The 14,554-nt window shown below is 43.6% G+C and overlaps 1 protein-coding gene across 1 annotated transcript in view; it reads left to right on the plus strand.

The window, feature by feature from the left end:
* The first annotated feature begins 387 nt into the window (after positions 1-387).
* The window catches only part of lcor (ligand dependent nuclear receptor corepressor), a 60,672-nt gene continuing 46,505 nt past the window's right edge, over positions 388-14,554 (plus strand). Inside the window, exon 1 of the mRNA XM_070925461.1 lies at positions 388-484. Coding sequence (XP_070781562.1) covers positions 388-484 — 97 coding nt within the window. The remainder of the gene's footprint in view (positions 485-14,554) is intronic.

Here is a 14,554-nt window from a genome sequence, read left to right on the forward strand (position 1 = left end):
TGTCTGCTAATTTAAACAATGCAGCGTCTTTATGCGCAGTTTAAATCCCCGGCACACCCGCGCCCTTTGGCACACATAGCTGTGAGCCATGGTAAATTTGGAGCACAGGCGCCATGTGCTGCACCCTATACAACATTAAAACAGACAAACATCCCATTAAACCACCAATGACAGCACATCCTCGCGCAGAGATGCTGGGAGGGATGGAGGAGGAGGAGGGGGCGCTTTTGGTGGGTGGGACAAATGAGCGCTATAGAAAGGGTGATGCTGCAGCCCCGTCCCCCTCATATCTCACTCCACCCAGCCCTAGAATAAAAACCACCGGTGACGTGCGCGCAGGGAAGCACCCAGCAGTATGTGCGCGCCCACGGGAGGGGCCGATAGAAAATGGCGAGTCTGTGCAAAAGGCAGCAATGCACGATAGAGAGGCGCGGCTTTCGGCAGGAACTTGACTCTTGGAGGCACAAACTCATTCACTGTGTAGGTAAGCTCTCTTGGCATTGTGCGTGTACGTGTGTGTGGAGTGGTCCGGGCGGCCGGAGGGTGCCTCTAAACTGGGTTTGCGTGTCTGTTTTTGGGAGTGGAAAGAGCAGATAGCCGCGGCTGTAATGTCCACTGGAAAACCTATAGGCTCTCATGAAGCTGTCATTTTTTGTTACGCACGGCTGTTGCCTGGCGCCGCCTGCCTCCCACCGGACACATCCAAAAACATTCAGCTGTAAGTTTCAGGGCTGCTGTCGGGCATGTGGCCAGCTGTTCCACCTGCACGCTCTGACTCTGTCACCTGTTTGGATGTTGACTTCAGTGTTATTGAGAGTGTCGGCGGTTTGGATCCGCGGGACTGTTTTTTTGTACATTATTCCGTAGCTGTTTATTTATTGTAAGCAGGGCACGTCACGTGTGCAGATGGAGCCGCGCCTCAGCCAATCGGCTTCCCCGCTATAGGCCGGCCCGTGCCCGCGTGCGCGCCGCCGGGTTGAGTTTTTTTGGTAGGGGGGAGGGCGGTGCGCGCTCTCAATCTCCAAACATGACGCCCCCCTCCTCCCCCTCCACTTCCCTGGAAATCGGCTTTTGGGAGCGCGCATTGCTGCATTGGGGGGAATGTCAGTGGAAATTATTTTGTATTTTAGGGGGGAAGGTAGTCTATATGCGAGGGGGGGGGGGGGTCGGCAGGGAAAAATGCCTCGGTGCTCGCCTGTAAACCGGGCTTGGTACTTGTTGAAACGGCGCTCCTGGATGTGGTGGAAAAGTCTGCGGTTGAGATTTGTCCGGCGCAGTTTGCATGAAGACATATTTGTGATTATTTGTTAGTGTTGACGACAGGAAGCCCCCAGCCCCCCCCCCCACCCTGACTCCGCAGCGTGTCAGTCTTTGTGTTGTTGATGAACTGATTCATGAATTAAAAGAATTAGTTGTGAACCCCTCTCTGCTTCCCCCATTAGTTCATGTCGGCTTTTATTTTGGATTTTCTCATCCATACACACCCCCCCCACCCCCACCCCAATCCTCCATTTCTGGTGTATTTCATTAGCTCAGTTTAATCCGGTTACATTGACCTATCCCGATGTTATGCCAAGATTATCATCCACTCTTCGCCTCTGATCTCTTAACCTCTCCGGGCTTCCTCGGCTCTCAGCCCGGCTCCTAATCTGGCTTTTATCGGCGGTATGAAGCAGCAGCACCGCAGCGGCGGCGGCAGCTGAGTCGGGGTGTTGCGGCTCCACTTGTTTTTGGATGCACTTCTGTGTCCAGATGTTGAGCGTTGACCTGTCACCTACTTACCCATCCGACCGCTTTATAACAACTCACATGGCCTGATTCCGAGTTGGCCAGCGGGGCTTTTTAGTAAGAAAACCTCCTAATGAGGGGATGTAGTGTAGCCTGGTGTTAAATTAAAAGGTTGGGTAATCTCTGACCTCCAGTTGGTGTGATCAGCATAAAGCAATAAGGAATCACAGCCAGCAGTGTCAACAAAAGGCAACAAAAGCTTTTCCTCTTCCATGTGTCTCACATCAGTTTGATTGGTTGATTTCTTTCATTGCGTTCAATTACACAAAAATATGTTTTTACTCGACAAAAGTGCGATTTAACCTGTTTTCTAGCTTCGCATGTCAGATGATAGCACTGCCTGCTCTGTGTCCTGCTTTTTGCCCACATTTATAGTCTAATTAGTGCTGTTTTAGTGATTTACTGGGTCACTGGGTTGGAGTTAAAGGCAGCAGAGGATGATGCTTCAGTCCCTCCCTAAAAGTGAAACACATTTTAGTGGCCTGCATGTAAACCTGTAATAAACACTGGAAGGATTTTATTCAGATGTTTGATTGAGACTAAACGCCCCTATAGGCGTACTATAATGATTCTAAAGTCGATAGAGATACCATAAGCATGATGAATAACACTGTAAGCTCACTATAGTGCACCTCGAGTCCACACAAATGCCACAAAGCAGAATAATGAACTCACAGTTGGATATTAGAGCTTGCTTTAGCTCTATATGGAGTGCTGTGTGTGTTAGCTCAGAATATTTCTTCATCTCTGGCTGTTAACGTTCATTGGTGTGCTGTGTGCGTGACGAGTTTTAGGGCCGAGCGCAGCAGCAGTTATCAGCGCTCAGATTAAAGTCTGACATGTTTATTTGTCTGAAGGCTAATCAGAAAGTGTCTTCTGAGCGGCTGAAGAATTTGCTTTCCAAAAAGTGAAAAAAAAACAAAAAAACTGGTGCTTTGAAATGCCGAAGATCCAGTTTGTGAAAGCGTTGCAGTCGCAGGTAGTTGTGCAAATGAATTAATCAGCTGTCTTGTATGAGTTTTTAGAGATATCATCAGGGCTGCAAGAAACAAAAAAAGACAAAACGAATTTAATTCTTACACAGAAATGTGTGCTGGCATGAAAATGAACTCACACTGTGGCACGAGGCTTACCTTGTTATTAAAGACGTGATGATCGTTGGACGTTTGGTCTGTGAAGGTCAGGTAACAAAGGTGGACATCTTACACTTTATTACAGCTCGTGGAGATGTGAAAGGATGCACTTTGCCAACACAGCCGGCCTCATCTTCTTGCCCTGTGCTGCGCTGATAATAAAGTAGGGGCCTATATGCCATAGAAAGGTTAACATTATTAGTTGGTAGCAATTACAGCCCAACTGCTGATTCCTTTGGCACATATTCTGGGTAAGAGAGTGCAGCTAATTTGATTGCTGAAAGGTTGTGGCAGTGCTGGAGAGAGACAGACTGTGAGGGAGGGAGGGAGAGGTGTGAGTCTGAGTGGCAGATTGCTTCTTTACTTCCAACTCTTCTCACAGTGTCTCCGAACACAGTAATAACGCCACCGGCTGAGCTAAACCTGACTGCACTTCTGTGGCTGTTTTCGTGGAGGCGAAAGTTCTCGATGCGGTCTGGAAAACGCTGTTGTGACCGTCAGCGTGAGAGAATATGGCGACGCACCCGTGAGACAACAGAAATGTGTGAAATGTGCCTTTCCCTTTTTAATATCTGTAGCTGTATTAAGCCACTTTGGACAGTGTTGGTGAGCCAGACCGCCACATTGGAATCTACAGGATCTTTGGTGGGACTTAATCCACTTTCCATCTGTTTATTTAAACGATTTATCACTAGATAAAGTCTATTTATTAGTAGCCTATATATGTTGATATAAAATTAGGCTGCATATACCATGATAGAAGACCCTGGCCTCCAGTCTAATGTCACTCAAACTGACAAATGAGATTTCATTTGTCTTTAGAGAAAAGTCAGAAAATTGTGAAAAATGTCCGTTTCCCAGAGTTTCCCAGAGTTTCCCAGAGTCCGGATGGTCCCAAACCCAAAGACACAGAAGAATTCAGAAGCCAGTGAATATTCTCCTTTGGAATAGAGAAGTAAATGATTCATTGACTGATTGCTCTGTAGTGCACACGTCACACGCCTCCTGCTAATGCTCATCAGTGATTAGCTGTGTTGGTCCCGTGAGCTGCATGTTTCAGGTTTGTTTTCCACCGTTCGCTGCTGATTAATGAACGAGTCGGAGACGAATCCTGCTGATTTTGTGAGAGGGTTGGACGGCGAACGAACTGCGTCTCTCCTCCTATGCTCACATTTAAACCGTGGATGTGCAAAACATCCGCGTTGGTTTCGAGTGTCACGAAGTGATCAGATCTTCCTGATTTTTCTATCTATCTATCTGTCTCTGTACTCAAAAGTCAAATCTTACCAAGTCAACAAAATCCCTCCACCACACCCCCCTGTCTTGAGTGGACGGCTTTTATTCCAGTAATGGACAGATGGACGCCCCGAGAGATCTGCCTGCCACTTTCTCATCTTGCTAATTCTTTTCATGGGCTTTTTGAAAAGGAAAACAAAACACGGCGCATTTGTCGGGAGCTGGCGGGGAGAGTGGCAGCGATCCACCCATTTGACTGGACCGGGTGCCAACACTGTAAATCTCTGCGGATGCACACACACACACACACACACCCTTCTCGACAGTAATGTGTGTGAAAGTGTGTGTGTGGAGCTATCTCGGGGGGGTGATCCATGCCAACCAGGAGCCCCGTGGGAGGAGGGCTGCTCTCTTTGGGGTGGGAGGGGGGGTTAACTGCAATCTGTGGAAAAGCAAAATACACCACTGGCACTGAGTGAATGTCGACAGAAGGTGTGTGTGTGTGTGTGTGTGTGTGTGTGTGTGTGTGTGTGCTCTTTTCCAGCGACGTCCTGCCTCACGTTCAAACACACTAACACACATTTACCTAAACTGCCAGAAGGATTCAAACCGCCGTGGTTCTGGTTACACACCTGCTTTTTTTTTTTTTTTTTTATCCTCCAAACCTGAATTCGTTTTCGAGTTGTAAACTATTTCATCTTGTTTTTACCGGCTGTTGAGAAACGAATCAAGTATTTCAGAAGGTAATGCTTTATATTCAGCCTGTTAAAGAAGCGTCTCAGGAGAGAGGGGGGGGGGGGGGGGGGGCATGAAAAGCTGTGTCTTTGTTGTGATTTGTTTTTATTTAGTTTTGCAGTTTTCCTCCCCTGAGAATGGGAAGCCTTTAATTATTATTTGTGAGTGTTGGAGCATCTTCAAGACAAATGCAGGAGAGTCTGAAAGGTTTGTTGTTGAAGCCAGTGAGCAGGGTTGAAACTGGTCCGACTATCAGATTAACTTTAGTTTGCCCTTAACCTCAATTTAACTTAATCCTCGATCAAGAGAAAATTGGTCTGCAACAATTTAAATAACCAGATAAAGTGTTGTTTTAAGCAAAGATACCAAACATTCACTGGTCGTTTTTCTTCCATAATAATAAATTGAATATTTCTGGGTTCTGGACAGAAAGCAAACACATGTTTGTAGGTTGATATTTGACTTCTGGTATCAAGGATTTCCCTGCTGATCCAGATCCAGGACCGGTTGACATTCGTGTTGTTGTTTTAAGTTGTTTTTATTTTACACACAACACATCTTTATGTGTCACGTACACCTTAGTTATGTCTGTCCTGTAACTGTGTGAGATTTGATGTTATATATTGAGGATCGTAGGGCTCAAAAAACACATTTTCTTTAGTTCTGTGCCCTTATTTTATATTTTTTATTCTCTCTTTACATCAGTGTACAACATTAAAAAAAAATAGAATACAGGCAGATGTATATAATCTGTATTCTTAATCCTTTATCCATAAACGCAGGGATGAAATCGTGCCGATGAACGTTGATAGTCTGGAGATCTGAAATCTTAAATCCACCTGAAGTTTTGGACAAAGGAGCAACACTTCCTGCCGTTCTCTCATTTCTTCACTCTCAGCAGCGACCAAAGTCCTCCATTTCCTTAAACTAAACTTTGTACACTGACTCAACCCCAAATTTATGTAAGCGTTCCATTGTGTGTGTGTGTGTGTGTTTTTCTTTTGTTATGTGAGCTACCTGACCTCCTTGGTACAGTTCTTTGGAAACTGACGCCATGTGGGCTCATGCAAGGTTTGTGTTTGGAGTACACACACACACACACACACACACACAGGGAGCAGCAGGAATGTTTACTCGGACTTGCCTTTAGTGAATTCCTCCTGGTTCTTCAATAATGGCTGCTTTTGTGTGGAAGGTCATATTTGAGCAATTTGCTTTTCATAGTATTTGATCAATGGCATGGAGGAGCCTGAGTGTGTGTGTGTGTGTGTGTGTGTGTGTGTGTCTTTGTAAGGACCAGCTTTAGATGTTGAAATCGAGGACACTTTTGGAGAGTGAGGACATTTTGTTCCTCACGGAGCTGCATGAGGGTTAAGACTTGGGGTTAGTCATGTAGTTGTGATGACTGAGCTTAGTTAATGCCTTATTATTTTAATGAGGGACGTCTGAAATCTCTGCGAATTCAGTATTAATGGAACTAAAGTAAAAGTGTGTGCCATTCAGGCCGTCATTAACAATTAATTAATACTAAGTAGCACTTCGGTATTCCTGCACAAGAGGAACCAGCTAATGAGATAATAATGGAGCTGAGCAGTCGGTTAAGCAGTGTTAAGCTGTCATGGTTCACAGTTAAAGGGACAGTCCGCGGGCAACTGCAACCGTCTGCAAGAAATAATCAGCTCCTTTGGTGTGGACCTAATTTTATATATATTTAACACGTTTTATATCATTGTATATTGAATATCTTTGGGTTTTGGAGTGTTGGTCGGACAAAACAAGACATTTGAAGATAACATTTTATAGACCAAATGATTCATTGAGAATATTTATAAAAGTTATCTGAAATTTAATACAACAAAATGCTGTTTCCGGCCAAAGTGAACTAGAATGACTTCACCCTTGCACATGTGCGGTCACTGCTAAATACTGTAATCAGCTGCTGCCTGTTTGATGTCATTGTCGCTCTTGTCAGTTGTGACAACTTCTGCTACTGAGAACAGTGTGCTGTAATGTGCGTTTCCATCAATATTTACCCCAAAATTAGCTGCCATTAGCCACCAAAAGCTACTGGTCACACTGGACCAAGTCAGGCTGTAGCAGCGGAGTGTATTGAGTAGAGCAATGGTGCGTTTTATTGCTTATGAATTCAACTTCATTAGAAAGAGGAAGAACAAATTACTTCTTCAAAAGTTACATGATCTCGCTTTAAGTATTTATTACACATGAAAACAACACAATATATATATATAAACATATACACCAAACAGATTAAATGTATAACAAGAATAATTCAATTAAAGATACTATAACTTGTAATAATTACAAAAGTACTGAAGGCATGTGTGCTTTCAGAGAGAGTGTGTGTGTGTGAGATGAGATTTAATCTGGGCATGTTTGTTTAAAGACTGTATCCACTGGGCATGGCAGCGTGCCAGGCCGCTGCTGCCTACAGGTGCACCTTGGGAAATGCAGTTCCTCAAAGAGAGAGAGAGAGAGAGAGAGAGACGGTGAGGGAGAGGGAGTGTTTAGCAAGGTATGTTTATGCTTTCATACAACAAACCCTGGGAGGACACATGACAGATGAGGTTTGCACAACAAATGACACGGAAACAATGGGCAATTATTTGCAATTCAAAGACCGAGTGGGACTCCATTATGATTTGTCCACGGACAAGAGGCAGATAAACTAAACTCTACTGCTGCCTCACAGACAAGAAAACTGTGGCTTATGAATACAATTAACAATCTTTATTTTCACTACATTGTGTTGTCGATTTTTTTTTTATTTGTAGATGAATTAAAAATAAAAAAAAAAGCTTCCTAGAAGTGAATTTACCTCTCACAACTCAAAATACAGACTTGTACTGGAAAACACTCACAGCACGGTGGGGCTGAGTATTGTTTGTCAATATGATAAATAAGATTAGGGCTATCGTGTCTTCTTTCAACAAATCCCTTTTTTTTATTTAACAAAAGAAGCCAAATTTAGATGTTGTCTAAACACAAACAGCAATACAAGAACTTTGCCAAAATGACATAATAAAGCTGATTTAAATGTGGAGATGCACCGTTTTGACTTCTTTTTAAACTGCAGTTGCTAAATGTTTGTTGTTAACAAGATGTCGTTTCCTGAGCCACTCTCCTTTTATTGAACTTTGCTCATCGTGTTATAAAATGTAGTCTGTCCATGCTCTCTGCAATGCATGCAGAAACTGTCTTCTGCTAGAAAAACTATAAGCGTAACCAACTGCTCATATTCACACAGCTGTAGAGGATGGAAACACGCAAAAATTCACTTTCTTTTTCTGAAAAATTCGGTCAAAATCTGCACTACGTTTGGATGGAAACCTGGCTACTGTCTCACTTTCAGCTTCATTTGTTTTTCTGTCTGCGTAGTTCACCACATTTTCTCTTCCTCTTTGCAAATAAACTTACCTAGACGTTGTGAGCGAGCCGTAATGCAAACCCTCGTCTCCGTTGTGTCAGAATGAGCTCGTTTTCAGAGCTATCGCCGTCGCCGCCACATTCAACAACACAACAACCAGAGGAGGGGGTCTGGGAGATGTCAGCGTCGCTAAAAAACACACAGCGGCCATTGTGTGAAGAGCAGAACAGAGGATCTCCTCCTGTGATGGTTTCTGAAGCTGCAGGGTGTGTTGGGGTCTGACTCACTCTGACTGACCTCCTTGTCATTCTTCCACACAAACAGTCGGTGCAGAAGCTCCTCATACATACCGTTTGGACCAATACCTTTGGTGTTGTTAGGGAACTGGATGGAGCTGAAGCAACTCAGTTTAGGATTAGCAAGTCTGTCAGAAATGTGGTCTGTTAAATGGTCATCTGCTTTCCCTTTTGCCATTAAATGTCTGAAAGCCCGCCGGTAAGGATCTAAGGAAAGTTAAAGCATGAGTACGTTGTTCGTTCTGTCCAAAACTTGTGCATTGTGAGGCGCAGTGAGCCTTTTAGCCTTTACAAGCAGCCAGTGCTTTAGAGTTTTGTTCACGACATTAAACGAGAGCAGAAAGCAGAAATTTAGAATTAAAAGGGAGCATTTGAATTTAACGCTGACAGTTTGGTGACCGGGGTCAGACATTAATGGCAGCTTGGGGACAAAAAGCCTTTTTATAATTCATAAAACCACAAAGTAATTAAAAATAAATGGACACAAAATGCCCTTGACACTTTTAAAGAAGCCTGTTTTTGTTTTTCACCTTTGCTCATATTTTATTAGTGGTGTTGACACACTTGAAAGCCGTTGTGCCCTATGGGCCCCCGCAGGTGATTCATGGCAGCCAATGAGCGGTCGATTCTTTCTTGTGTGATTTGGGTAAAAATAATGGAACCGTTTTTAATCAGAAAACCAACGTGTTCGCAGCCTGAAGGAGGAGAAAATGTCACCATGCAGCCGGTAGAGGATAAACAATTACAAAACATTATTTAAAAGTTAAGGCTGGTGTTGTTCTATATTTTTGTTTATTGTCAATTTCCATTAAAGGTCCAAAACCAACAATACATTGGTCTGCCCCTAAATACGTCCCGACCTCTCGCCCTCTCTGTGTCATGCAGCTCCAAGCCCACTGCTTCCTAATCTTAAATCTTTTGAAACCATTCAGGAATCTATACTTTCATTTTCAAAAAAAAAAAAAAAAGCCTCAGTAATCCGCAAAAACAGCTGCTCCACTGTAGTTTTTTTTTTTATCAAATATTACTCAAACATGAGGAAATAGTGCATTTGCTGGGGACTATTTTCAGAGGCAGATTAGCCCACATTTGGTGCTCTAGTGAGTATTTGGGGCAGCAGGACGGTGTGTGTGTGTGTGTGTGGGATTGAGTCAAAATACTACAGTGTGTGTGTTGGTGGTGATGATGTCACCCAGTGCAACAGTGGGGCTCCCTGACGTGTTTTTAATGGTTTCTGGACAACAATGGAGCTCTATGGCAAAGAGGAAGAAGACATGTCAGGTTAAACACACAATACTTGTTAGCAGATACATTAATTGTTGGTTTTGGTCTTTTCACAGGGTTTGTTAACAATAAGAAAAAGATATAATATTGCCAGACTTACCCTTAAAAAGTTAAATTATTTAAGCAATGAAGTAATTTTTATTTTTAGTATTTTTGTGTATTTTTAGTATGATAACGGGTAACAGCTCTGGGCTTCCCCACGATTGAATTCACTACATAACGTTAGCTACATTAGCTGTAGGGTGGGTCGACTCGTCTAATAGTAAATTAGCAAGTTAACGTCATGTTAGCTAACGTTACTTGCAGCTATTTCATTAGAATGAAGTGAATAAACGTGAATAAACGTAACGTGAATGAAGCTTTGATACATTTGCTTGATTTCTGCTAATTATTTTCATCAGCAATGGTGCTTGTATAACAGTGAAGACTCCACCTCCCATGATCCCACGCTACGTCTTAGCGGCGGGAATTACACGCAGTGCGTTTAGGTTTAACAAAACCAACAGCTTTGGATCAAAATGGCATTAGATTCAGTGAGTGCTAAACGACGTCCTGCGAGCTTTAGTGAAGCCGCTGATGAGCACTGATGCAGATTTTCTCTCCCAGACTTGAGCCATTTCTTCAGCACCGCCTACAGCCTACCTCAACTCCCACCTTAACAGCCATTTCTGTTTCTTTGTCTACAAACCTGCAGTCTGTCATTCACCCAGTTATTTCCTGCATACCGCCTGCTGCTCTCACGGTTGCTCACATGTGTAGGTGTGCAGTCGCTGTCCTGTTTTATCGCAGTTTGTATATGCATTGTCTGCATGCACAAACAGCACCGTAAAAAAGCAGCAGATAAATGACCTGGGTTTGGTGAAGCCTTAATTTCCACCACAGTCTTTTGTGTTCAAGAGTCTTCCCCCTGAGGTGACGGAGAGAGACTATAGCACACATAATGGCCCCCTGCCTCATTTTCACTGGTTGATTTGTGCATGTAATGAGGACTGTGCGTGAGCACCAATGTTTCTTTGTTGGCTCAATAGTGACCAGAGTAACTGTGTTTCTAAAGATGCTCCATGCAGTCATTTTGAGGCGACCAGTCGGCCAGAAGTTTTTTTTTTCTGGCCTTCTTTTCCGTTCTGACTCATTAGCCGTCAGTGCGGAACAACAAACCTGGCAACCCTTGCAGATAATTTATGGTTACATAGTGCAGTGGGACAGTAAAATTATTTAATGCAACTGCATCTGGCTTTTACCCAGCACTGCACTGGACACACACACACACACACACACACACACACACAGAGTTACTGTACATGCAGACTTTGAGTCGGGCAGGATAAGTGGAGGTGACAGGGCCAGCTGTGCTGTGTGAGGGCCGGGCTGGCTGGCAGAGCTGGGGGCTCTCGGCTCTCCTCTGTGTGTGACCGTGTCACCCTCAGTTAGGTGTCAAGCCCACCAGGCTGCTGCACGCACACACACACACACACACACACACACACACACACACACACACACACACACACACACACACTCCAATAAAAGTGAAGGTCAAGCAACAAACGCAGCTCTGCCGCCGCCGTCACTCCCGTCACCGTCAGGAGAAATGTCACTTGTATTTTTATCTCCTCCTCTCCTCGCTGCATCCTTTCCATCTCTCCTCTTCCTCGCCCCTCTCTCCTTCTTCTTTCAGTTCACCTTGTCTTCTTCATTGCTTCTCCCTCACCTTCTCCTTTACCTTCACACGTTCACTTCTTTCTTGTCAACTTCTAGATATTTCCTTTCATCCGTATTTCTCTTCTCTTTCCTCTCATCATCTCCTCTTCATCTCTCCTCTTCTCTCCCCTGATCTCCCTTATTTTCTTTTGTTGTCATAAGTATTTTTTTTTCTTCCATGTCTACTTATTCCCCCTTCAGTATTTTTGAGATTTAATCTAGATTATGTCACGCGGTGCCACTACAGTACCGGCCCTCCTGTTTCAGAGGCAGGAATAAAGGAATCAATCAGCCGCTGAAGGATCTCTCATAGGCTCTTATATTCAGCAACTTTTTATTCTGGTAGATTTTCTAACACCCACCCTCAAACGAGAGTGTGCATGTGTCAGTAGACGCAGACACACACACACACACACATGCTGAGTGTGTTGCAGTGGTCGCTGTAGACGTTTTCATCTCAGACTTAATTGAGGCGTAGGCAGGTTGGGTTTTTTTTCCTCCACATTTTCTCTCTGCTGGTGCTTCTTCAAATGTGTCAATGTTGATTTTTTTTTATGATATACGTACTTTTCTTCTTCTTACTAATATTATTACTTCTTACTCGACCATTTACAAGCTCTGTGTTTGTGGTGAGGTCTGATCTGTGGTCAGATCATGCACATCGAGCCCTCGAATGGTTCGAGCAGCTGCAAAAACGCTGTACATTATGTAGATGAGTAAAGCTGCACAATAGAAATCAAAATTGTGATGCATGTGGTGAAAGGGTTTTCAAACCCGTTAAAGAAGGGTTCGGGAGATGTTTGGGGGTTTTGAGCGTGTGAAAGAAATGAATGATTTTCTTTTTTTCTGATGTGACTAATATTTGTAGTCATTTTGCATGCTTTACTCAAAAAAACTGCATGAAACGCATTTCTCTCCGGTAAATTAACATGGCAGGCTCATGCAATTTGGAGATTTCAGCTGCCAGTGTTGCTGTTTTGATAATGAAACAATGGAAGCACTGTGCTGCACGCTGAGGAGCTTGAACACGAAGAACTGAATGTATGGGTCAAAACCAGAAGGACAAATTCCTTTGAAATATCATCTAAGAGAGAAACGGTAGTAGAAGTGTGTGTGTGTGTGTGTGGGGGCGTCTGTAGGGTGGTGAAGTGGGTGGAGTTATATTTGGCTGGAGGTGAAAGACTGAGGGGGTCACTGGCCACTTGAGTTTGTCCAAAAACTGGATGGACGTGAAGCGCTCTCTCAGTTGAATCCTCAGAGCCGACGGTCAGAAACTTCGCTGGAGACAAAAGAAAATATAGTTCTTTGAAAGACCTGAACCTGAGGAGAGAAGTCAACTACGACTCCCAAGGAGCATTGCGGTGAGAAACATCCAATCACTGAGCTTACAATTCTGTCGCTGTGCAGCTAATGGCTGAGCCTAAGAGGTTGAGTATTGTAGGACTTGATGGATAAAGGGCGGCTCGTTTCGTCCAACCAACGGTCCAAAACCCAAAGATATTTAATGTACTGTGATACAAACGGAGAAAAGCAGCAGTTACTAATGAATTAATCAGCTGTGTTTTATTGCTGCTCGAACTCCCGTGGCTGATGGGGGGGGGGCCTATGGGCGCTGTAACATTTAGTGTCTTTTAACATAAACTGACATAATAAAGTGGAGTTGCCGACGTAACGTCACCCTGTAGTACTGTTACATCTTGATTCGTGTGTCGGGGGAACAGATTTACAGTGAAACAGTACGTGGACACCCAAAACAATCTCATTCCCAGATGCGATTGTTGAACATGATGTTCGGTGATGAAGTCTGGCTCGCGCTCGATGTTCCAGTTCATCCCGGAGGTGTTGGATGGGGTTGAGGTCGGAGCTCTGTGCAGGCCAGAAAACCATCTCTTTGTGCTCAGGGGCTCGAGGGACAAACACAAACTGATGCCACACAGTCGGAAGCACACTACTGTCTAAAGTTCACGATAAGATCATTAAGATCTCATTTAATTGGAATTAAGGGGTTTATAAGTGTTGCAACTGGGATATTAATGGTAATCCATGTGGAGCAAGTGCTTTCAAAGTAATTGCATTTTGACGCGTAAAATAATATTAGGCAGATGTTGAGGGTTTGGACCGTGTGAATGAAATGAAATAGTTTTTCTTCCCATGTGTGACTAACATGTAGTTATTCTGCTTCCTGACTTAAAAAGCTGCATTCAACAAATTCTCTCTGGCTAATTATCATTGCAGGCTTTTGCAATTTGGACATTTTATCTGCCTCCATTGCAGTTTTGCCACACACACAATGAAAGCTCTGTGTTGCTCACCGAAGAGCTGAAGCTTGTGTAAATCGGTGGAAGAGATCAGAACCACAAGGACAAACGCACGTGAGTCATATAAAAGGAAAATAGTTGTAAAAGGGGATCATAAGCTGCCAACACCACAGCCTTCATTAATCATTAATAATGATGATCATTGGAATGTTGTCAATATTTCCATTTTATTTCCTATATTTCATTTCTTTTATGTATTGTTGGACAGATTTGATGAAGCGGCTGCTGCATCATGATGCTTATGCACGATTCACAATATTTTGTAATAAAATCTCAGCATTATATGCAGTTGTACTTAATTACACTTTAATGCAAAATACCTTCACGCGGCCTCGCAGTTCTACTGAAGTCAACGGTTTCTGGAGGGTTTGTGATGTGATGTGGCTGTTCTCATAAGTCCTGCCGTGGTCAGAGTAAGACATCTTTAAACATTTCAACTTATCAACAAAAGACTTTGACACAAATTCTGCTCATAAAAAAAAGCTTCAGGTGACAAACACAAGAATTTAGTTCTGAAACCGGGAAGTATTCGAGACCGTTATCGCGCTGCGGAGCGTCACTTTATCTGTGTCACATTGTTTTTGCAGTTTTGGATTTGGTTAATGAGTCGTGAACATTTTGTGAACGAAGGTGTGTCGCAGCCTATCAGCGGCTCTTTGGACCGTCCACCTTTGGACT

This window comes from Enoplosus armatus, chromosome 2, assembly GCF_043641665.1.
Source record: "Enoplosus armatus isolate fEnoArm2 chromosome 2, fEnoArm2.hap1, whole genome shotgun sequence".
Classification (NCBI taxonomy): domain Eukaryota; kingdom Metazoa; phylum Chordata; class Actinopteri; order Centrarchiformes; family Enoplosidae; genus Enoplosus; species Enoplosus armatus.